Raw genomic sequence first — 24,308 nt, 5'->3', positions numbered from 1 at the left:
TAAATTTAAATACATATTTGCTACTCAATTTTGGAATTTCTTCCCTCCCTTGTAGCATTTTTCTTGAGCATTTTTCTCATGCTAACTCTACTGCAGAAAAACAGCTGAATCTTCCTCCTACAGATCTTTGCTTATACTGTTCCCTTCACCTGGAATGCTGTCCCTCATTCTTGTCCCTTAATCACTCAGAGGTCCATTTTAAAGCTTGCCCTTTCCACTATTCCTTTTATTATGATCCCAAATGGATTTGACTTCCATTTTCTCCAAATATATACAGTTTTTTTTGTGCGCTCTTTTATTAATCTGCTTTATTTTAGGACTATTCATGTGAATAAAAATCAGATTATATAAATCCTATGAAGACAAAAACAACACCTTTATCATCTTTATAGCCACCAACAATATCTAATACAGAGTACTGGCTTATCCAAAGACATTTTATTTTCCTGTTTACACTTCTTATTCTTATGGAAGGTACAGAGGGGGAGATCAGAAGATAGCAGTCTTCAACAAGGAAGAAGAGTAGAGAAAGAGAGACTAAAAGGGGGGGTTGCCTTCTGGAACTCATACAATGAAGCTGAATTTCTTTAAGCATAAAGGAAGAAGAACTTTATTTACTTATTTGTTTGCTTATTGATTATTATATGTAAAGCCCAGAATGTGGGTAACTCAATATAGGACTATAGTAGTCAACTCAAGTGTTTTATTTTCTATTTAATTCTCTAATATGCTACTAGTTTTATTGATTTTTTTTTACATTTAATATTCTACTAGTTTTATGAAGTATCTTTGGTTTTTATTTTTATCAAAGTATTATTTTGGAAGAATGTTCCACTGCGAACAAATGTGACTGCCTATGGAAAACTGGGTCAGTGTGTGTGAAAGTAGCACAGAGAAAATCTGAGTGGGTTTGGATACTTTGATCAGACCATAACTTTGACTTTGTCTTCCTGGGTCCCCAATGCTTAGAAGCCCCTTTTCTTCCTCCTCTGTGATCCACTAAGATCACAGTTTCAGACCAATCATATTAGCATTCCCTGAGTTTAGTTTTTGTCTGTCCTACAATAGCAGCCTCACAGATTGGTGAACCTAACAGCATATTCAAATCAGCTTTGCCCAAGAAGCACACATTCCAGCGCATAATCTTAGACCAGCCTAAAGGGATATTTACAGACATTAATTATGCATAGCCTTCCATGGCGAGAACCTGAAAAGTTGCCTTTTAAAAAAAATGTTTTAGGGGCACCTGGGTGGCTCAGTCAGTGAAGCATCTGACTTCAGCTCAGGTCATGATTCTTGGGTCCTGGGGTGGATCCCAGCATCAGTCTCCCTGCTCAGCAGGGAATCTGCTTTTCCCTCGCCCCCCTGTCCCCGCCCTCCCTGCTTCCTCAAATGAATAAAATCTTTTTTAAAATTATTTAGTTTTCCTAAAGAGATTAATTTTAGAATAATATTTAAGATTTTTAGCGATAGGAAGCAGTACTTGATTAGTTAGTAAAGCATTGAAGTAAATGTAATCCTCTGTAAATTACAGTGAGCTGTTACGAAGCATTTTCCTTTTTATTGCAAATATGAAGGGTGCACTTATATTTCTCAGATATATTTGGAGTTAAAATATGGAAAAGACAAAATTTTCGCTTTTTGTGGAAATAGTAACATTAAAATAAAGCTTATTATGCAATAAATATTTCCAGTAGGAACATAATGCCTTTTGGACCTCATCAATGCAAAATGGAACAGAACCTATTTTGCTTACTTTCGAAGTTAAGAATTTGTATGTACAATTTTGAAAGCCTCTGATATATACAAATTGCTGTTTTATTCATTTTCCTTGAGGGTGATATTGCCATTGTAACTTATTTTACAATAGTCACACGGATCTATTTGTTGAACTTATTTCTCTCTCTCTCTCTCTCTCTTTCTCTAGCCTCCGCAAACCTTTCCTGGAAGGAATGAGAGCTTTCAAATTGAGACAACAAGGGAAGAAAATCCGAGCACCACCGAGTGCAATTCTCAAAAGGTAAGAATAACTTAAAATGGTTTTCACAGTGTTCAACTTGAAAATAAGAACATAAACACTTTAACAATTCTAGTTCATGCCCCCATGAAACTTTCTGTATGTGATATCTACTATCTAAACATTGTACTTTAAAATTTGAAAAAGCAAATATTTTTTGGCTGTCAGTGAAGTAGGTGTCCTGTTAGGAAATGTAACCAGACTCTTAGGAGTACTAGAAGTTGAGTGGTCAGAGTGGCAAGAGGTGAGCACATGCTCAGCAATGTGCTCATTCCCACTACCACGTGACAGAAAGCTGTTAAAATATTTATTATTATTATTATTATTAAAGATTTTATTTTTATTCATGAGAGACACAGAGAGAGAGGCAGAGACACAGGCAGAGCGAGAAGCAGGCTCCACGCAGGGAGCCCGATGCGGGAATCGATCCTGGAACTTCAGTATCACGCCCTGGGCCGAAGGCAGGAGCTAAACCACTGAGCCACCCAGGGATCCCTGTTAAAATATTTAAAACAAAAACGAAACCCCAAAGGATGTGATTCAATCGTCTTCTCCCTATAAATAAAATAAACCCAGCATCATAGAGACATCACATTGAAGACAGATTCTTTACCTTCAAGTGATAATAGGAAATATATAATTGTGCCCTTTTTTATTTCTCATAATAATGTAATGAAATTTCAATTATGGAACTTTGGCACAATTACAGATCTATAATGTCTGGAGATGAGAAACAGCAGACGACAACCGGGTTGAGTAGATTCAAAGTTAGGCTTTAACCTGTTTGACAGAATGAAAAGTATCTGCTAAAGCTGTTCATGAATGAAAAGACATCAGACTACAGCAAAGAAAATAAGGTAGAAAAGACGCATATATTAACGAAGTCTGTCTCTTTTTCTTGTATTGGCTGCCAAAGAGAATTTAGAAATATGAATTTCTCAACAATTCCACCTTCAAATCTTTGTGTGTTTAAACATGTACCAATTTAGAACATAATAAAATTAATGATAAGTAGAAACGAAAATCTCTACAATGTACCTCTAAATAAAGAAGTCCAGGTTCTCTGCAGGAAGGAACATTTTGCTAAAGACAGATAGGTCTCTGACATGTGAACCATCAGAATAAAAGGACACGAGAATAGAGTGCAGACAGTGGTGGGATATATGCCTGAAAGGGCAATTTGAGACTTAAATGTGAAAGACTCTGGGTTCCCAAGCCAAAGAGTTTGGTTGGAATTAAGGTTAAATAGTTCAGGTTTCCAAATGTTTGTGTCCAATTAAGCTATGAGACCATAGGGTTAATTTTAAGAATGTTTTTATTTGATATATTTTTATATGCTTATTTGTGTGTGTGTTGGTTTGTTTCACTCTCCTTCTATGATTACTGTTCTTTTCTGTCCCTGATAATTCCTTTCCCTTCATCAAGTCTCGTGAGCAGTGACTACGTTGTTGCAGGTCCCAACCTGGGTCCCTTCAAAACTCTGTCTCTGCCTGCACCCAGGAGAATGCTCTGTCTCTAACCCGACCTCAGCCTAGATTTTAGTCTTTGGAGTTTGCACTTCCAAAAAGCTACACTTTGTAGTGCAGAGAGTGCTCAGTATTCATAGGCTGTAGATTCAATTACATTTAAAGGCTGTGAGAGTAATATAGATGAGTGAGATAGACCAGATGTGAGCAGTAGGAATTAGTGGAACTGGTGTGAACATCAATTTTCAAATTTTAGACCTGCCGTTCTTAGCTGTCCTGACAATAGCATCACCTGGAGAGTTCTTATAAAATACTGACGCCAGGAGCCAACATCAGAAAAATTAACTCAACATCTCGGCATGTGGGGTCTAGAGGTTAGTTGTATTTATTTTTTCAATTGCTCCAGGTGATTCTAATAGGCAGTCAAGTTTCACTTCCAGGGCATTTCACATGAAAATGAGCATTAAAATCATGTGAGGAGGTTTTAAAAAGTAAGATTCTAAGAAATTCTTAAGGAAACTATAAACGACTAGGACTAAATGTAATCTCCAATTTATTTATTTATTTGTTTGTTTATTTATTTATTTATTTATTTATTTATTTATTTATTTATTATTATTTCTTTTACATGGACCCGGCAACCCTCTTTCCAATCCAGGTAAATCTGGGGCAGATGATTTGTGAGCAATAATTTGAAAAACTTTGGTTTAGATACCTTTAGTATATTGTTTAATAATGGGTTTTCTGCTTCTCTTACTCTGTTACATTTACATTTTAAAGAGGGAAGTGTCTAAATTAGGCTCTATAATGGTCATATGAAAGACCGTGTTCCTTTGATAGTGGGTAGGAGAGATCCATCCCCAAATCTTTTGTTTATTATGTAACGATATATAAAACCAGGGTTGATGTAGGACCGTGGAATTGATCCGGAAGTTGTCACGTGATTTCATCCATTGCTGAGCTCTCTCTCCATGAGAAGTCTAGTGGACCATCAACACCCCCAAGCTACAGTAACCAGAGGATGATTAATTTTAAGCATGGAGACTCCTATAGTTCCTTTCCAGGATTCTCCAGTGCTGGGACCAGGCCTGCTGACTTCTTCAGCCTTACAGAAAGAAAGCAGGGGGATCTTTGGGTTTATGAGAACTGTTGTTACTCAGTTTGTCTAAAATCACCCAGAATACTCTTATTTGTGTTTCATATCATGCAATGTGGTTGTTTCCATTTTAATATAGCAACAGGAAAATACCTTCAACTTGACTTTAGCAGCTGCAGACTCAGCCCCAATTTGGGTGGCTTTAATTGAATGTCCAAATGAGGTATCCAAACATAGTTTCATAAAGTAATTGCAAAGTAAATTTACCCTTGTCTGGGAAAGGGATTAGTGCATTTTCCAGGGTAAGAAAGATAGTTATATTAGACAGAATTACAGCCTCCTTATTGTCTTCATTTGGAGATTAAGTAATGTGTATGGGTGCCAAACAGCCAAGGCATGAATTTGTGATCACTAAGATTATGCATCAACATGCTCAGAGAGCTGGTAAAGCATTGTTTCTGGGTATGTCTGACAGGGTGTTCCTGGAAGAGATTAGCATTAAATCAATAGGCTAAGTAAGAAGATTGGGTGGGAATTCTCTAATCCCTTGAGGACCCACGTAGAACAAAATGGTGGAAGAAGTGTGAATCTTTCTCTCTTTGAGTTGGGACATGCATCTTCTGCCCACAGACATCAGAGCTCTTGGTTCTTGGGCCTTCCAACTCTGGGACTGAGCCCAGCAGCAAACCCTCACCTTCCCCAAGTTCTCAGGACTTTGGTATCAGCTGGAAGTTACATCATCATCTCCCCTCGTTCTCAGTACTTCAAATTTGGATCAAATTATACCACAGGTTTTCCTGATTCTCCAGCTCACATAGGGCATATCATGGCATATCTCAGCCTCCATAATCGCATGAAACAATTCCCATAAGTCCCCTCTTATATATGTATGTATATATCCTATTAATTTTTTTCTCTGGTGAACACTGACCAATACAGTCATTTTTCTATATTTGTATTCTGCATACTTTGGATATGTTTTGAAAAAATTGGCATTTGCCTTTTATGAAAGAGCTTTCTTTAATCAGATTAATCAGTGTGACTTAAGTTTTATACAGTGAAAGTACATGGTAGTTGTTAAGGTAAATTTTGATGTTACTGGCCTTATTTGACAGAATTATAGTTGGCAGTTTAACTCTTATTTTTTTTTTTCTAATTTGTTTTCTACTCCATGGAACTCAAAAATCTAGAAACTACCAAATGAGGACATTTTAAAAAATAATAGAAGTATGATAAAATAGGGACCTGAGTGAAGACAATGACAGAAATAGTTGAGAGAAAGAAATCAGCAGAATATTAAAATGAGAAATCCATTAGACTTTGTGATCAAGTGAAAATGCAAAAGCAAAGACAAAAGTATAACATGGACCCCGATTTTCATGTTAAGCAATTGTGGCAATTATATTGTTCTCAGATAAAGTACAGGAGGAAAAATTTCAAGTTAATTTTTGTCCATCTACTTCTAAACGGAAGAAGTTCATGCACTCTTAATAACTAGAATAAACAAAAATTTACATTAGAGCTAATTTATTTATAAGAAAAATATGATAACTTAAAAAGAAAACTGTTGAGGTGTAATTTGCATACCACAAAAATCAACATTTTTTAAAGACATATCTATTTATTTTAAAGATTGAGATAGGGAGAAAGCATGCACATGTGTGAGTCGGGGGAGAGGCAGAGGGAGAGAATCTTCAAGCAGACTCCCCACTGAACGTGGAGTCGGATTCAGCTCAATCTCATGCGTGACCCATGAGATCACAGCCCGAGCTGAAACTCCTAGTCAGGCACTTAATCAACTGAGCCACCCAGGTGCCCCCCAAACCATTTTTAAGTGTATATTTGAGTAATTCATGAAATGTATTGAGTTGTGCAACTATTACCACAGCCCAGTTTTAGAACATCTCCATCTCCCTCACCCTAAATAAGATCCTCTAGCCTTTTTTTTTTATTATTTTTATTTATTTATGATAGTCACATAGAGAGAGAGAGAGAGGCAGGGACATAGGCAGAGGGAGAAGCAGGCTCCATGCACCGGGAGCCCGACCTGGGATTCGATCCCGGGTCTCCAGGATCGCGCCCTGGGCCAAAGGCAGGCGCCAAACCGCTGCGCCACACAGGGTTCCCCCTCTAGCCTTTTTACAGTTAATGTCCATTATCAGCCTTAGCCCAGACAGACACTAACCTAGTTTCTATCTGTATAGGTTTGGCTTTTTATAAATTCTATATATTTCATCATATAATAATATAATATTTTGCATCTCACTTCCTTCACACAGTGTAATGGTCTTGAGGCTCATCCATGTTATAACATAAATCAGTAGTTTCTTTCTTTTTATTGCTGAATAGGATCAGTTGTATGACTATAACACATTTTTGTTATCCATTCATCATTTGATACCTTTTGAGCTGTTTCTACTTTTTGGTTTTATGAATAACGACACTATGAACATTCACATAAACATTGTTGTGTGGACATATGTTTTAATTTCTCTAGAGTAGAAATGGAATGGGATATGATGAATTCCTTCTTGACTTTTAAAGAAGCAAATGGGTTTCCAAGGTGTGTGGACTGTAAATGCAGTGTTTGCATTTACAACCTAATCAGCAATGTGTGGAGTTCCAGTTTCTCCACATCTTTGTCACTATTTCTTATTGTCTGAATTTTTGCTTCACAGGTAAATTCTAGTGAGTATGAAGTCAAATTTCATTGCAAATTTACTTCTTAATCCCCTAATGGCTAATAACATTGAACACATTTTCATATACTTATTTGCAATTCATATATTTTCTTTGGTGAAATAGCTATTCAAATATTTTCCCCATATTTTGGTTGGGTTGTTTGCCTTCTTAATGTTGATTAGTAAGATTCCTTGTATATTCTGGATATAAATCCTTTGCCAGATATATGATTTGAAAATGATTCTCCCAGTATACTTCTTATCTTTTTATTTTCTTAATGGCATCTTTTAAAAACGAATAGACATTTTTTTAATGCAGTTGTTAGGTTTACAGAATAGTTGAGCACCATGCATAGAGTTCTGTATAGCAACTAGTTATCTTCCTATAAGTGACTTCTAGTTTTATTCCATTATAGTCTGATGGCATACTGTACATTTGTGCAGGTGTGCTTTCTGGCCCCAAATGCAGTCTACCTTGGTGAATATTCCATGTGACCTTGAGAAGAATGCAAATTCCCTCCTTTGATGAAATATTCTATACATGTCAATTAGATCCAGTTATTTTACGATCTCGCTCAGATCAATCCTATTCTTACAGATTATCTGTCTGTGTGATCTATCAGTTATTGATAGAGAGTGTTGAGGTCTCAATAATCATGGATTAATCCATTTCTATCAAAATTATTTGATTTTTCTATTGACTTACGTAAGTTCTGTATATATATTGGATATTAGCCACTTACCAGGTAACTGCTTTGAAAATATTTCCTCCCACTCTGTAGGCTACCTCTTTGTTTGTTTGTTGATTGTTCTTTTACTGTGCAAAGCTTTTTAGTTTGATGCTGTTCCCCTTGTTAATTTTTGCTTGTGCTTTTGATGTCTTGGCCATGAAATTATTGCCAAGGCAAATATCAGAGGTTTGTTGTTGTTTTTGTTTTTTGTTTTTTTTTTTTTTTTCCTAATTTTTCTTCTAGGAGTTCTCTGGTTAAGGCTTTAATTTAAATCTTTAATCTTTTTCAAATTATTTTTTTGTAAGTGCTGTGAAATTTTTGTGAGTGGTTTTATTATCATAACAGAGTTTTAAATCAGAAAGTGTGATGTCTTCAGCTTTGTTCTTGTTTCTCAAGATGGCTTTGGCCATTAGGAATCTTTTGTAGTTTCATATGAATTTTAGCATGGTTTTTCCTTTTTCTGTAAAAAATGCCACTGGAATCTTGATAGGAATTGGATTGACTCTATTGATGGCTATAGGTAGCATGGAGATTTTAGTAATATTCATTCTTCCAACCCAAGAAAACAGAATATCTTTCTATTTATTTGTGTCTTCTTCAATTTCTCTCATCAATATCTTATAACCTAGTATATAGCTCTGTCACACCCTTGGTTAAATTTCTTGCCAATCACTTTATTGTTAGGGTGCTATTATAAATGAGATTGTTCTCCTTATTTCCTTTTCCCCCCTCATGTTATGGGGTGGGGTTTTTTTCAAGTTTTTGTCTAGATTCCAGTTAGTTGACATACAGTGTAACACTGGTTTCAGATGTAAAATTTAGTGATTCATCACTTACATACAACATTCATCACAAGTGCCCTCCGTGATACCCATCTCCCCTGCCCACTTCCCCTCCATTAACCCTCAGTTTGATCTTCATAGTCTTAAGAGTCTGTTTCCTGGTTTGCCTCTCTTTCCCCTGCTCATCATGTTCCTCTGTTTTGTTTCTTAAACTCCACACATAAGTAAAATCATATGGTATTTATCTTTTTCAAGACTGCTTTGGCTAGGGCAGCCTGGGTGGCTCAGTGTAAGCCTGCCTTCAGCCCAGGGCCTGATCCTGGAGTCCTGGGATCGAGTCCCACATGGGTTCCCCGTGGGGAGGGAGCCTGCTTCTCCCTCTGCCTGTGTCTCTGCCTCTCTCTCTCTCTCTCTGTGTCTCTCATGAATAAACAAAATCTTTAAAAAAAAAAAAAGATTGCTTTGGCTATTCAGAATTTGGCTATTTTGCAGTTCCATATAAATTTTAGGATTGTTTGTTCTGGCTCTATGAAAAATGCTGCTGGTATTTTGGTGGGGATTGCATTAAAGTACTGTTTGTTTTTTTTTTTTCTTTTCTTTTCAGATAATCCATTGTTAGTATAGAAAGACTATTGATTTTTATATGTGGGTTTTGTATCCCACAGCTTCACGGAATTTGTTTTTTAGCTTTCACAAATTTGGGGTGGAGTCTTTAGAATTTCTTTTGTCACCTACATTTGTATTCATGGCACCTACAATTTACTTCTTCTTGTCTGATTTGGATGCTTCTTATTTCTTTTTCTTACTGATTGCTCTGGCTAAGACTTCCAGTAATATGTTAATAGGAGTTGTGACAGCGGGCACTCTTCTCTGGTCCCTGATTTTAGAGAAATAGCTTTCAATTTCTCACCATTGAGTATAATATTATCTGTGGGCTTGTTATTTTGTTGAGGTATGTTCTTTTCATATACAATTTGGACTATAGGGGTGCTTGGGGGGCTCAACGTTTGAGTGTCTGCCTTTGGCTCAGGGTGTAACCCCAGGGTCCGGGGATCGAGTCCCACATCAGGCTCCCTGCACAAAACCTGCTTCTACCTCTGCCTATGTCTCTAACTCTTTCTGTGTGCCTTTCATGAATAAATAAAGTCTTAAAAAATTTTTGGATTGTAGATGGGCAGAGAGGCCACTTGGAATCTGCTTAGGCTTTGCAGCATGCAGGTTTATAATCTGCCAAGTCGTGAAGGCTGGTTACCATAAATTATACCCCCTTCTCCATTTCTACTGGATCCCTAGCCCCACATACTACACCAGTGATTTCCCCTGAAGCAAGACTGGAGGGACCTCCCAGGCATCATCCTGCAATGCTGGGGAAACTGGATGTTCAGCTTGGATTCTTTTTTTTTTTGTCCCTCCCCCAGAAGCTGTAAGTCCAGGGGAGCCCTCTTGGTGCAGCCTTGTGCTGGCCTGGAAGAGGGGCCAATGTGGTCAGAGTGTAGCCACTCATCATAACTTTCTAATGCTGTCCTCAGTCTCTATAGTCCTGAGCATACTTCAACCTCAATCCTGGCTTCTAGGATTTTTACAATGGTGTCTTGTCTGGATAGTTGCTAGTTCTCCCTGTGAAGAGGACTGACCTCAGGAACAAGCTATGTTACCATCTTGATGACATCATTCTCCATTCAGTGCCTCCAAATTTTAATGAAAGCCAGATGCAGTGTATTGGGTAATGGGAACTGAAGTAGATAGAACTTTGGTATGAGGTTATCTGGCTAGGAATTAGACTGGTTCCTGCATGCTTCATCCATACATGTCAGAGGCCTTCATTTCCGCTAATGTTCCTATGTTTTTCACCCTGATGTCTTTCAGGTTTTCCTAGACTCTTCTTAACATAAAGTATAAACTTCATAGTTCTTTTAACTGTAATCACATTCCATATGCTGTTATGGTGTGGTGGAGGGGAGGCATTTAGTAATCCTTTGAGATTTCACATTTCTAAGTGCTCCTACAAGGTAATGACTCCCTAGGCTTCTACTTCAGCTAAATTTGTCTGTATTCTGTGTATTTACCTATCTTTCCAGTTTTGGAGTGATGATTTATCTGGTGATCTCAATTCTCTGACAGATGTAAGGAAAATTGTAGGTTACCAGTTTGTTTTTTCTTGTTTTGAGGTGAAAGTGACAACTTTCACTTTCAGAGGGCAAACCAGTAGTCTTAAACGGTGTAAAAAGTTTTTAATTTCAGTAAGGTCCAGTTTATCACTTTTTCTTTCTTGATCATGATTTTGATTTATCTAAAAAATATTTACCCAATCCAAGAATATAAAGATTTTTCTACATTTTCTTATTCCATTTCCTTGTTAAGGTTAGGTTTAGCTTTTCAATTACAATTAAAAAACAAAAACAAGAACCTGCTGGGAATTTGAGAGAATTTGCATTGAACCTATAGATCAGTTTGGAGAGAAATGTCCTCTTACAATATTAATTCTCCCACTCTATAAACGTTGGTCATCTTTCCATTTATTTATATCTTTTAAAATTTACTTCAGGGAAATTTTGTAGATTTTCAGTGTACAAGGCTTGCACTTCTTTTGTTTTCTTTATCCTAATTTTAAAATTCGTTCTGATGTTATTATGAATGGAGTAGTCTTCTTAATTTCATTTCCAGATTGCTAATTGCTAGTATTTAGAAATGCAATGAATTTTTGTATATTTATCTTGTAATGGATTAGTTTCAAGTGACTATGAGCTCTGACTTAAACTGGGATGACATTTGCGAAACAACTACACAAAGTGGCAATGTTGATTTCAAGACATCCTGATACTATATACAGAATAAGGAAGATAAATCCCTTATCTGATTTTGCTTATCAGTCTAGACTGATAAAGCATATTCCATTCTAGGAATGACAGTGCTAAGTTAAACAGTGACAAATGCAGTGTGTCTACTAATGCTTGAGAGGGAAGGTTCAAGAGGAAATTCAGTATATAATGTTGATTGGTTTCATTTCTGTTTCAACCAGTTACCTAATGTGTAACCATGAGTATTTAATCCCTTCAAGGCTCATTTTCCTCCTCTAAAAAAAGAGAGATAAATGTGGCCTATCTTATATAATTTGTTAACGGTTCCAGTGAGATAGTCTAGCTTAACACCTAGTTTGTCATGAACACATAGCAGGTCCTCAATAATTATCACTTTCCATTCTTTTATATAAAGCTATGCCTTTCACTTAAAACCTCAATAAATATTTTTGAATTGTATGTTTTAATTAATTTCTCAAAAGAGAAAAACTATGTGAAATAGGTCTTAGTGCAGTCTTATTCAGTGCTCCTTTTCAGGATAGTACCAGATGTTGTTGGTGAAAACAGCTATAAGAAGGAGACTATTTCAATCAAATATAAAAGTGAACTTTTCATGAAAAGTATATGAACTAAGATTTAGCCACTGAAAACATAGTATATTATGTGATTGTATAATGAAAAACTGGGGCACCAAGGTGGCACAATCAGTTGGGCATCTGACTCTTGGTTTCCACTTGGGTCATGATCTCAGGGTCGAGGGATCCAGCCCTGCTGCTCAGCGTGGATTCTGCTTAGGACTGTCTCTCCCTCTCCCTCTCCTCCCATCCTCCGGCTGGTGCACTTTCTCTCTCTCTCTCTCTCAAACAAACAAATATTTAAAAAAAAATAATGAAAAACAACTATTCTGGATGTATTTTGGAAATGAAGCAGTAGTATGGAAGAAAGGAATATCATGTGAGCATCTCTTTCAATTCCAGGATTCTGTGATCATCAGCAACCTCACTGAGAGCTGATGGGCATACGTGCAGTCTCTTCGTAAATAAATGGCAAAAGAGTTGCATTTTGATTCCTATTGGTACACCCAATACTAAACAATATAGTAGAGAAAGCCTTGAAATTACATAAAGCCTAGATTTGAATGCCAACTTTGCTATTTCCTAACATGTCACTCCTGGCAAGTGATTTTATAATTCAGATCCCGTATCTATATAATGTAGATCAAGGATTTTCAGACTTTTACATACCTATGAATCGCAGGGTCAACTGGTAAAAGTCTTTCACTCCTATAGATTATTAATCAGTAGATCTGGGGCACAGCCCAGGAATGTGTATTGTTTTAATAAACCCACCTAGATTTTCTTTTGTCAGTATTTTCTGACAAACATTTTAAGAACATTGGATGTTGATTCCTTACAGGTTTGTCATAATAATTATATGTTATATTAAATTAACTACACAGTGTTCAGTTATATCACAATGCCCTTATTAGTTCATTCTAAAAAAGCTGCTCTGTAATTCTAATACCCAAGGTCTCCATATCTTCTACGGTCAAGGTCCCAAACTTGGAATTAGAGACTTTACATTGTCTTAGATACCTTTGTGGGTTTATTTCATTTCCTGCCCTAAACAAGCCTAAAAGGGTCATGTAGGAAAATGCTCTCTGGATTCTTTGCCTTCCCCCTTTTTTCTTTAGTAGACTTAGAAAACTTTAGGTAGATTGCCACAGGCTTAACAGCAAATTGGACTATCTGTTTGGTGTGTGTTTAAATTATTTTGAAAAGGCTTTCCTTAAATGATAGTATCAGAGACACATGGAGAAAGCAAAGGATGTACCTGCTCCATCATCCCACTTGCCGGAAGTTTGCAAGTGTGTCTCATATTGTTTAATAGCATATCAAGAATTAAAGACATTGAGCATTCAATTTTCATTTTCACTTAGGGATTAAGACTTAATGCGGATCTAAATGTGTTTCACAATATTTCCAACTCCTATAGGTAGCAAACATTTTTCTTAATGTGCTGAGAAAATGAAAAGCACAATGGCTTCTGTTTAGCATTGAGAGCACCAGCTCCGTTTCTTCCTATTACACCTGCTGGCAAGTCCCTGACCAAAGGGAGTTTATTTAACAGCAAGTATTGTCTAGGGAAAGGAAAAGGAGAAAATGTGCAGAAAAAAAAAAAAATCATAGAGCTGCGAGTAGGAAATGATGCCAGCTTTTTAATGCTAAAAAAATTTTGGCAGAGATTTAAGGAATCCTGGTTTCCTGTTACAGCCAGTATTCATTGTGTAGTATTTGATGGACTTGATGAGTTGTTGGCTGGTGCTGGACTGACAAAATTTTCTGGGCGAGTCATGCCCTGCTGTAATTGGGCTTGGAGGCCACACAATATTATCATTCTGAGCTACATTTTATCAGACATCTGAGGAGGCTGGCTTTGCACAAGGCATTGTTATTGTGCTATGGTGGTTCCTTCAAGAAGGAACAGACGTGCCTGCAGAGAATGCAGAATGGTAGATTGTTTCATAAGATCTTCAGAACAGTTTTCTGCATTGCACAGCAGATATAAATCTCCAGGTTGCCCTATTAGAGCATCAATTTAAAGTTGTGAACCTAAATGAACCTAAGTGGCACTTCTCATCAGAAGTTGTATAGAAACCATAATAACAATGGTTAATTTATTCACGTGGTAAATAAAAATAACCCCCAAAACACGCTGATATTTATTATAAGGACATTGGCCAAACAGTGCTGTGCATACAAAGCTTGATTTGGTTAACAATTCTTTGACTCCTCCTGTCTTCCCTGAAAACACAGAATGGTTTTCTCCTCTTGGCGCCCGTAGGGCTTGGTTCATACATATATTTCATCCTGTATTACAGTCGAGCTTGCAAGTTGATTATTTGTACAGAGTACTCATTAGATAATAAACAATTTGAGGACAGAATCTATAAAAATATTGGTATTTCCTTCAGGACCAAGCAAAATGTTCATTTAGCAGATGCTTATTAAAATTTCTCCAAAACATACAACATTGTGAAATGAGACAAGGCTGTGGTTTTCAAAAGTTCAACTATTTCACACGGAGTACTAAACACACTGCCAAAATACCATTCTGTAATAAATATGACAAATTTATTTGGTACAGAAAGGTGGCAGCCCAGAAAAACTTAGCCAAAATGTATTCATGTTTTTAAGTAACCGAGACTTAATTCCATTTTTCCTTCTCTAGAATATTTTAAAAATCCTTCTTCTTTTTAGCTTCCAACCTGTTCTGTATTTTATTTCAATATGGAGAATCAACTGGACTTCTGTACTCGCCAGAGTTATTTTTTCTTGGTAGAATTTCAGGTTGCCCAGTTATATATTTGCATTAATCATTTTGAGTTCTTTTAGTGTTTTAGAGAAAGATCATAAGAGATATAACTGATCTTTCTTGTGAAGGAGCACCAAATGTTTAATACCAATAACAAAATTATAGTGATCAGCAGGATTCGAGATGTAAGCTCAAAGACTTGAACGAATTTCTGATAAATCACTCCATCTGCTTTAATTCTTAAAGTATTATTCATTATTTCTCAGAGAAGGAATAGGGTGTAATTTAAAGTAAACAAGAATGCCAAGGAAGCCATTTTCCTTTTATAGTCTTTCCAATGACTGGTAATTAAGTCCTAGAGCTCATGGGATTTTTGTTAAATTAACGTTTGCTAAGTCGAGCCCTGGGGTACCAAATGGTGAGCTAAGGTTCAAGGAAGATCGCGAGGCAAGGGAAAGTGAAATAAAGAACTTCATTAGTCACAAATTTTGAAGGAAATACAATGCATAGGTCAGTGGAGCACATGGAGGGAGGTCAACGCAGGAGACAGGCAGAGAGGGAGCAGCAGGACCTGAGACACATTTTTTTTTAAGGTTGGTGGGTAGAGTGCATTGGGGTCCTTGTCTAGGTCTGACTGATCAATTTGAAGCAAAAAGAGCAGGAATGTTAGTAAGATCCAAGAATAGGGAGGAAGGAGAGTCTTATCTAAGAAACAGAAAGGAGAAGTGGGGGTGGGGTGGTAGAGACAAGAGAGGCTGTTTATCCCCGGGGCGCTGGGAAAGTCATACCAGGAATTTACTCCTTCGGGGCACCTGGGGGGCTCAGTGGTTGAGCACCTGCCTTCTGTCCAAGGCATGACCCAAGGGTCCTGGGATCGAGTCCCACATCGGGCTCCCCACAGGGAGCCTGCTTCTCCCTCTGCCTGTGTCTCTGCCTCTTTCTGTGTGTCTCTCGTGAATACATAAATAATTTTTTTTTAAATAAAAAAGGGAATTTACATTTTCTTTTTTTTCTTTAAAATATTTTATTTATGTATTCATGAGAGAGAGAGAGAGAGGCAGAGACACAGGCAGAGGGAGAAGCAGGCTCCATGCAGGGAGCTCAACATGGGGCTCGATCCCGGGTCTCCAGGATCACACCCTGGGCGGAAGGCAGGCGCTCAACCACTGAGCCACCTGGGATCCCCAGGAATTTACATTTTCTTGTGACTCTCCTGAGTGTCGTCTAGGACATGCACTCCTAGAGAGGCTAGTGTCATTTCCAAGCCCCAGCAGACCTCTTAGCCACACAAAATGGATGCTGAAGCAGCAATTCGTATGGATATTTAGCTAAACTCTTAGATATGTCCTTTTAAAAAGGTCATTCTAAATATGACTTTATTCTCATAATTTCTGAATAGGATATTTGCTTTGGAGCCAAAGATGTGCCTGTATCATAATGAAAATCTCTTGAGACAGCTAAATCCCTAAGTTAAATTAGTTAGACTGATCTGATGATTTTGCATTGAGGAGGGGAAAAACAAAACAAAACAAAAAGTAAAGACATCCAAGTTTAAGGCTATTTAGGATTAATGAGCGGTAGGTTAATAAGTTTTTTTTTTTTTTCTTGCCCTGTTAAATCATAAACAGAAAAGGATGAGACAGGATGAGACAGAAAGAACCATAGGCTCTGGGCGAAGGGTGTCAGCAACAAATCCTTTGGCAATATCAACATTCCCTAATGACCAGGGTCAATGTGTTGATTCCAGGGATGTGATATTAAAATGACCGAGTGTCAGCGTTTCCATTCTCATAGGATCCAAATATTTGTTGACAAAAGAGAGACATTTTGATTGAAGGCAGTGGAAGCTGAGCATAGGAAAGGAAGGACAGAAATTAGACTTACCTGAGTACCTACTCGAGATACGCCATTAGGAACCATTATATAGTTTTAATTTAATCCAACTCGTCCAAGAACCCCCTCAGGTAGGTAATACTTTGCCTACTTTACAGATAAGTCATCAGAACCTCAGGAAGATGAAGTAACGTTTCCAAGTCTATACAGCCAGTAAAGGCTAAAGGAACTCCAACCTGCAGGGGCCTAACTCCTCACTCCATTCACCTAGCAGGTCACCTGTTTTATCTCTTTTCACATTGACATCACTGTTGAATGTCACCATTGTCATCCACATTTATAAATGAGGAAAAAGCGAGGTTAAGTTGCAATTTTCCAAACCTCATTCCACTGGAAAGTGCTAGTCTGTGATGAAATGTTCAACAGTTCAAAGGTGTAGAAAATGGACATTGAATAAGGAGTCAGATAACAAAATTTCAGTGGATTTTCCATGAATCAATCAATCTCTCTGTGTCTCTTACCTCTCTCTCTCTTTCCCTCTGCTCCTCAAGAGGAAAATTTCCTTTGACTTTTGGATATATTTTTAGTATTAAAATGTTCTTTCTTTTCTGAAACACTGTTGAAACTTAGAGGTGTGTTTGTTTGTGGCTTTATTTGTTCTAATTTTGAAATTTGAAGCTGACAATCCTGATGTTTATTTGGTGTTTAACTTTATTCTTTTATAAAATACCAACATCCAGGAAACTCAGTGTTCATTAACTTACCCCCATTATCACAGATGTGGGAGATGGAGTTGGGACTCAAATTCATTTACACACGGCTCCAAAGCCTGGTATCTCCACATTAAAACGAAGGTCCTTAGGGCACCTGAGTGGCTTAGTCACTTGGGCCTCTAACTCGATTTCAGCTCAGGTCATGATCTCAGGGTTGTGCGATCAAGCCCCGTGTCAGGCTCTCTGCTCAGTGTGGAGCCGGCTTAGGATTCTGTCTCTCCCTCTGCCCCTTCCACTTACACTCACTCTATTTAAAAAAAAAGGTGGGGGGTAGGGGTCCTGATAATTATTAGGACGTCTCAGCATCACAGTTTTCCCACCATGTTGTGTTGTTTTCCATGTACCAAGATAAATAATTAGCTGGGCTTGTCTCAACTACATAGTTTTGTAGTTACTTTGCCTGCTTTCTGGCCATAATATGACATTTTGTCAGATAGCTAGCTGTTCGTTGCTCAAAAGCACAGGAACAAACTGGTTATTCTGGTGGTGGTGGTGTGTATGTGCGAGATAAGTGTAATCACTTTAAGAAAATTGTATTCATGGCTTATCTCATTTCATAATTTGCAGACCCAGCTGTGCTCTTCCCTAGGTCTCCTGTATAACTGAGTAGGTGAGCAGCATAGCGAAGCAGCTGGATTCATGCGTGTTTTCCTCATCAGTCTTCATATTTTACAACTGGAATTTTTGGATATATGTATATTACTAATCAGGTTAAATTTTACCTGAGATGGAATGTTTTGAAGACCAGTGCTAGCCAGATTGCACAATTTTGTGAAATTTTCAAGATTACTACTTAAACATTTTTTGTGTGTGTGTCTTAAGATAGAAAATAGTTAACTTGCATAATTAATCAATTATTCACCAAAGCTAGTTGCATCTGTATCCATTCTTCCACAAGCAAAATTACATTTTTTAAATCATATGTGCATGAGAAAAAATGACATCTGAACTTTTCCGTTTGTTAGAGAAAACTTGAGACTCAAATTGATAAAGAAGGGAGAGCTTAAGTGTCCAGGCACTGTTTCAACTTAAAATCACATTTTTTAAATGAACATATATATTTTTTCTATAGGGAAACTATACGGATAAACAGTTCTTCTATAGGTGGTTGTAGCTCATTGAAAAGCATCAGAACAGCCATGTCCCCCAAGGAAGAAGAAAAAGGAGAAAGAAAAGAAAGAGAACAAAGAGTGGGGAGGGGAAAGTGGGTGAAAAAGACGGAGGGCAGGAGGGAGGACAGGAGTGGAACAACAGGTGAAGAGATGAACAGTTTCAGAGATGGAAAGGCAGGCAGGCAGGCAGATATGTGTTCTGTGTTATTTTGAAATCATCAAAAATAGGAAAGCACAACAAAATTGTCTGTTTTGTTCTCCCCAACTTAATTGCTGTGCTTCGACATTTGTCAGTGTCAAGTTTGGTGCATTTATTTCTGTATGTTTTACACGCACTTCTTATGCATCGCTGTGATTTTAACTGTATAATTTTGTATTTATTACGTGTCTTTAGCATAGGTGTTTTTCATATTAATAAGAATCCTACAAATGTCTTCATGACTACAACAATATTTCATCTTATTTTATCATTATTTAATGAGCTTACTTATATTCAACCATTATTTTGTTTTCTCTTTTACTGTTATACAAATCCCAAATTCAGATTTCTGTGTGAAAAGGTTCCCCTTCTTTCTTTTTTCTTTAAATGTGGATTATTTTCTTCAGAGAGAGACTATCCCAAGTGAAATGCTGAATCATGAACATATTTAAGACCACTGTACCTATCTGATTAACTTATTTTCCAAAATATCCATATTGATTTATTTCTACACCAGCATGGTAAAAGAGAAATAGAGCAAGAAAGAGAGAAGCCTATTTTATCAGGCTGGAGCCAACAACAGGAAATGTATCATTTTTCCTTGTTTCCTCATTTGACAGAAAAAAATAGCTTACTATTGTAATGATTATTTGTAAATTATTGGTGTAATTGGGTCGTATCATTTTCCTGCAATGACATGAGAATGGCATTGTATTAATGCCTCTGAAAAAGTTCGTGTAGAACTACTTTTCCTTCCAAGCTGTGTGAGCCACATATATCATTTATATAAACAATTCTTTGATGAAGACATAGTATCAGGGAGTCTACTACGATATAACAATAGGTATGACTTACGGAGAACCTCATACGCATCAGGTGCTCTGTTCCGGGTGGTTGACAAATTCACTGTTAGGTTCATAATTGCTACTACAATATATTGAGATCTTATAGTAAGAGGCACTGAGCTAAGTGATTTAAATCATTCTCCTAGGTAATCCTTACAAACGTTTATAAAAAAATATAGTTCTACACTTCACAAAAATGGAAATTTAGATTAAGAAAACATGGATAACTTATCAAAGACCACAAAGCTAGTAAGCAGTAGGTTTAAAGACTTGAACACTGGTTAAGACAGACTTCTTAGCCTACAAATTTAACCACTACCTTATTCTGTTTAGTCATAAAATCTCTTGTATAAAGTAGCATTTTTCACTTCTTTCTAAATTGACTGTTCCATTTCAGCTTGTCCCAGAAAGAATGAAAAGAATGGAAATTGATCATTATTCTAGGTGGTATTGGGGAATGAGTCCAAAAAAAATAAAAAAAGCAAAATCAGTGTGACAAAAAGTTCTGTATATGTGTGTGCACTTAACAACAGTAATAAAAAGAAAATGTATGAGCCTGAGTAGGTGACAGCAGAGACTCATTCGCTTAAGACCCAGTCATTTGTCTTCTGAGACTTTGCTGTAGTTCATCAAGGTGAGTCCGAAGGCCATGCTCCTATATCACTTCTCACCTGTTTAAGAAAACAGTCTCCAACTCCCTTATCCCATCCGTCTCCCCAGCCTTCTGTACTTTATAGGCAATGGGAAATCACACATTTGTGTATGGGGTGATGTTTTTCTAATTTGTTTTGATGTGATGGATTTTGGGGGGCAATGAGTTAGCCTGACGAAATAGACGTTAGGAAGATATTTCTGGAGACTGAGTGGCAGATAGATTGGAGAAAGCAAGGTTAGAGAGAGTTGAATAGTTTAGTTCAATAATCAAGGAAAGAAATAAGGGAATAAACCCCATGATCTCTGAAAGACAGAGAAGGATTACAGTCTAACATATTGAATAATTTTAATAAAAAATGGTTTACAGGCTCACCCATGGAAAGACTGTCAGCTACTGTCATCTGCAAGTTTTGCTTTTGCAAGCCAAGATAGCATAATCCTCAGGCAATGATCGCTCTTGAGTCTATATGTAGCAGTTAAATTGTATTAAGTATTGTTGTCCTTGTTGTTGCTTTTCTTAGATTCTGACCAATGCCTATAAGGGAAGAGTCTCAAGATTTACTGTCTCTTGAGTTGAATTGTGATGAAAAGTTAAACATGCCTTGATCATATGTAGTGTATAAGTTTCCAGCACAGATTGAATGCAAATCATTTGAATAAAGAATCTTTTTTTTTGGTTATTGTTCTTTCAGTTGCATAATTTAACTTAGCAATCGACTCATGAAATAAGTTCTGAAACTCCCAACTCCAGATATTTGAGTATTTAAACACAATTTCTGAAAAATGTAGCCGAGTTTCAGCTTCTTGTCAGCCTGACGAGAGAAGGAAAAGGAAGCTGCCCTGACAAGTCCTGATGATCTCCAGAATAGTGCAAGGGAGAGACAAGGGCTTATAAAAATGGCATGGATTCCAAAAGTTACACTATAAGGAAAAAGGTTCTGCTGAGGGATGGCGGGTCTTTTTGTTTGGTTTGTTTGTTTAAGATTTATTTATTTTCTTAATATTTATTTGAGAGTGAGTGCGTGAGTGAGTGCAGGGAGCAGCAGAGGGAGAGAATCTTCAAGCAAACTCCCTGCTGAGTGCAGAGCCCAACAGTGGGGCTCAGTCTCATGACCCAGGAGATCACACCCTGAACAAGGGACTGCATTTTTAGGCAGGTGTTGTACAGACTGATCACTGTCAAGCCCTACTAATGAATCTCTTTAGATTCCCACATAAGGAAAGCATTAACTTGTAAACTTCCTCAGACAAGTAGGCGTATTTTTGCAGGATATTTATACTATACCTGTCTCTTCATAATTGCAAAGTTAAGTATACATATCACTATGTGGCCTAGAAGGTATCCCATGAACTATTCCTTTTCTAGTTAGCGCTCAGTAGTAACCGTCTTGGCTGACCTCAGCACTATGACCTTTGATGTGTTCTCCAACTTCATGAATAGTGTAACTTCTTCCTCCTCCTGACTCTGCCGCAGACAACTCTACCCATTACACAGGGATGAATTTCTTTTTTTTTTTTTTTTTAAAGATTTTATTTATTTATTCATGATAGTCACAGAGAGAGAGAGAGAGGCAGAGACACAGGCAGAGGGAGAAGCAGGCTCCATGCACCGGGAGCCCGACGTGGGATTCGATCCCGGGTCTCCAGGATCGCGCCCTGGGCCAAAGGCAGGCGCCAAACCGCTGCGCCACCCAGGGATCCCTAGGGATGAATTTCTTTGTCACTTCCTTCATGAAGAAATCCCCAGTCACCCTAAGTAACCAAGAGTCATATTTTCTTCTTTTCTGGATAATACATCTCACTGATTCATCAGCCCCCCATAGGTACCTACTATTTACTAAGTTGTCTTTGTTGAATGTTTCAAAAGTACCCGAGGAAGAGGAAGTATTTTGTTGTTAAAAATTGTGTCATTAGCTGAAACTGTAAAATCTAACATGACAATAAGACGTTATAAGGTTAAATAATCTTGTGAGGAAAAAAGTACGTGGAATCTTGGAATGAACCCAAATTACAGCCACAATACTTTTATGGCCTTGAAAACATTGTATAACTGTTGATCTCGTCATGTGTAAATATGAGGGGTTGAGATGAAGGGGACAAGAGATTAGATAATAAAACGTCAAGGGAGGAGGGCTATTAAACAGAATTTTAAGACCATGAAAAAGCCAGCAGTATTAATAGCAACAAAGACACTGGGAGAAAGAATTGGGAAAAAAAAGATTATGTGTTATTGTCACATTTAAAAAGGCATCTGTATATTGTGTTCACACAATTATTTTTTAAATTAACACCCCAAAAAGGTTTTTATTTACAGTTTAACCACCATTTACCTTCACAAAGTATGGAACCAAAACATCAACTATGGTTAAGTTATCAAAACAAAGGTAAAGCAACACAAAAGTAAGATCCTTTAGGCTCACACGATATGACATAGAAGTCTCCTGCCCTTAATATCTGTATTAGCTTTCATTTATAAATTATCATGGAGTGAAAGGCTTTAATAAAGACTATTTATCTCTTATTTTCCACCAGTCAGGAGTCTGGCAAGCCTTAACTAGGTCCTGCTCATGGTTTTACAAGAGTAAAATTAAGGAGTTGGCCAGTTATATTCTCATGACTATGTTTAATTGGATAAATCTTTAAATCCATCAATATCATTCTGCGTAACCTTGAAACTTCTATTTTCTCATCTTTAAAAAAATTATTAGAGAGAGGGAGAGAGAGAGTGTGTGTGTGTGCGTGCGCGTACACGTGCACACACGCCCACATGGGAGGGGTGGGAGAGGAGAAGCAGAGATCTTTCAAGCAGACTCCCCACTGAGCGTGGAGCCCACCGCAGGGCTCTGTCTCATGACTCATGAAATCACGACCCAAGTTGAAACCAAGAGTCAGACACTTAACTGACTGAGTCACTTGGGCATTCCTCTCATCTATTTTCCTTCCAACAAAAGAACATTATGTTAATTTTATTATTTTTTTTTATCTATAGTGTCAAATTAAAAGTATTAGTCCTTAGTGGTTTTGCAACCCTTCAAATCAGCACTTAGGTTTTCATTTCCTTTTCTCCGCCCTTTCCTTCTTCCTCATTAATGACTGTTGGTTCTGCCCCAGACTTCGTATGTATAATGTCAGTGTCAGCTCATCCTAATTTTTGGCTTGTAATCATCAACAATGCTAATACTAACATGAAAAGTAGTAGAAGGAGAAAGGAGAGAGTGTTTATTATTTGTTAGTATTTATACTGCATATGTTTGTTTTCTCATTTTGTCCTCAAAATAATTCTGTGAAGTAGCTCCATTTTACAGCCAATGAACTGTTAAGTGTTACGGTTTCTATGCACTGTATCTCTGAGGCCCAGAGATAAATAACCATCAAATTATTTTATCAAGATCACCAATGAATAAACATCAGAGGTAAAACTCAAACTAAAGTCTATTTTACTCCAAAGCATTTTAAACGTTAGGGAAAATTACGTTTATACTACAATATTAGAAATGTGTCCTTTCTCTGTTTTTGTCTTTTATCTTCCTTAACTACAGTTGTCTGTAATTTTTGACAGCCTGGGTGATGTTGGCGATAAATGCGAGAGGACTCCGTTAAAGAAATTTCCCCTTTATGTTCTCACCGAATGAATGCCCGATTTATCAATGGCTACAAAGTTGAAAAGATGGTTATTAAGGCATGATACCTGCAAGTTATAATTATGTTGCTCTTATATCTATTGCTTCTCTGAGAAACACTAAGAATTTTATGAACTTCCATCTCATGAAATTTCTACAATGCCCGTGAGGCACAGAAAAAAAATAAATTTAAAGGTAGTGTTCATTATAAGATCAAAGTATCAAAAAAAGGTTCGAGCTATCTTTCAGCCACATAATATTTTCTTTAATGTTGAAGTTTAATAAGTTTTCATTGTTCAGATGATCAAAGGCTTCTCTGAAATAGTCGGCTGTGCTTGCATTAATGAAAGAAAAAACTCCACTGCAAATCCTATAGTATCTTCCTC

General features: G+C 37.2%; 1 protein-coding gene across 2 annotated transcripts in view; it reads left to right on the top strand.

Moving 5' to 3' along the window:
- The window catches only part of LUZP2 (leucine zipper protein 2), a 472,421-nt gene that overhangs the window by 441,340 nt on the left and 6,773 nt on the right, over positions 1–24,308 (top strand). For both annotated transcript variants that reach the window (XM_077866176.1, XM_077866178.1), the window contains exon 10: positions 1,928–2,020. In XM_077866176.1, coding sequence (XP_077722302.1) covers positions 1,928–2,020 — 93 coding nt within the window. The remainder of the gene's footprint in view (positions 1–1,927; positions 2,021–24,308) is intronic.

This window comes from Canis aureus, chromosome 23 (genome assembly GCF_053574225.1).
Source record: "Canis aureus isolate CA01 chromosome 23, VMU_Caureus_v.1.0, whole genome shotgun sequence".
Taxonomy (NCBI): domain Eukaryota; kingdom Metazoa; phylum Chordata; class Mammalia; order Carnivora; family Canidae; genus Canis; species Canis aureus.
Note: the sequence above shows the minus strand (reverse complement) of the source record. Positions and strands in the feature narration are given on the sequence as shown.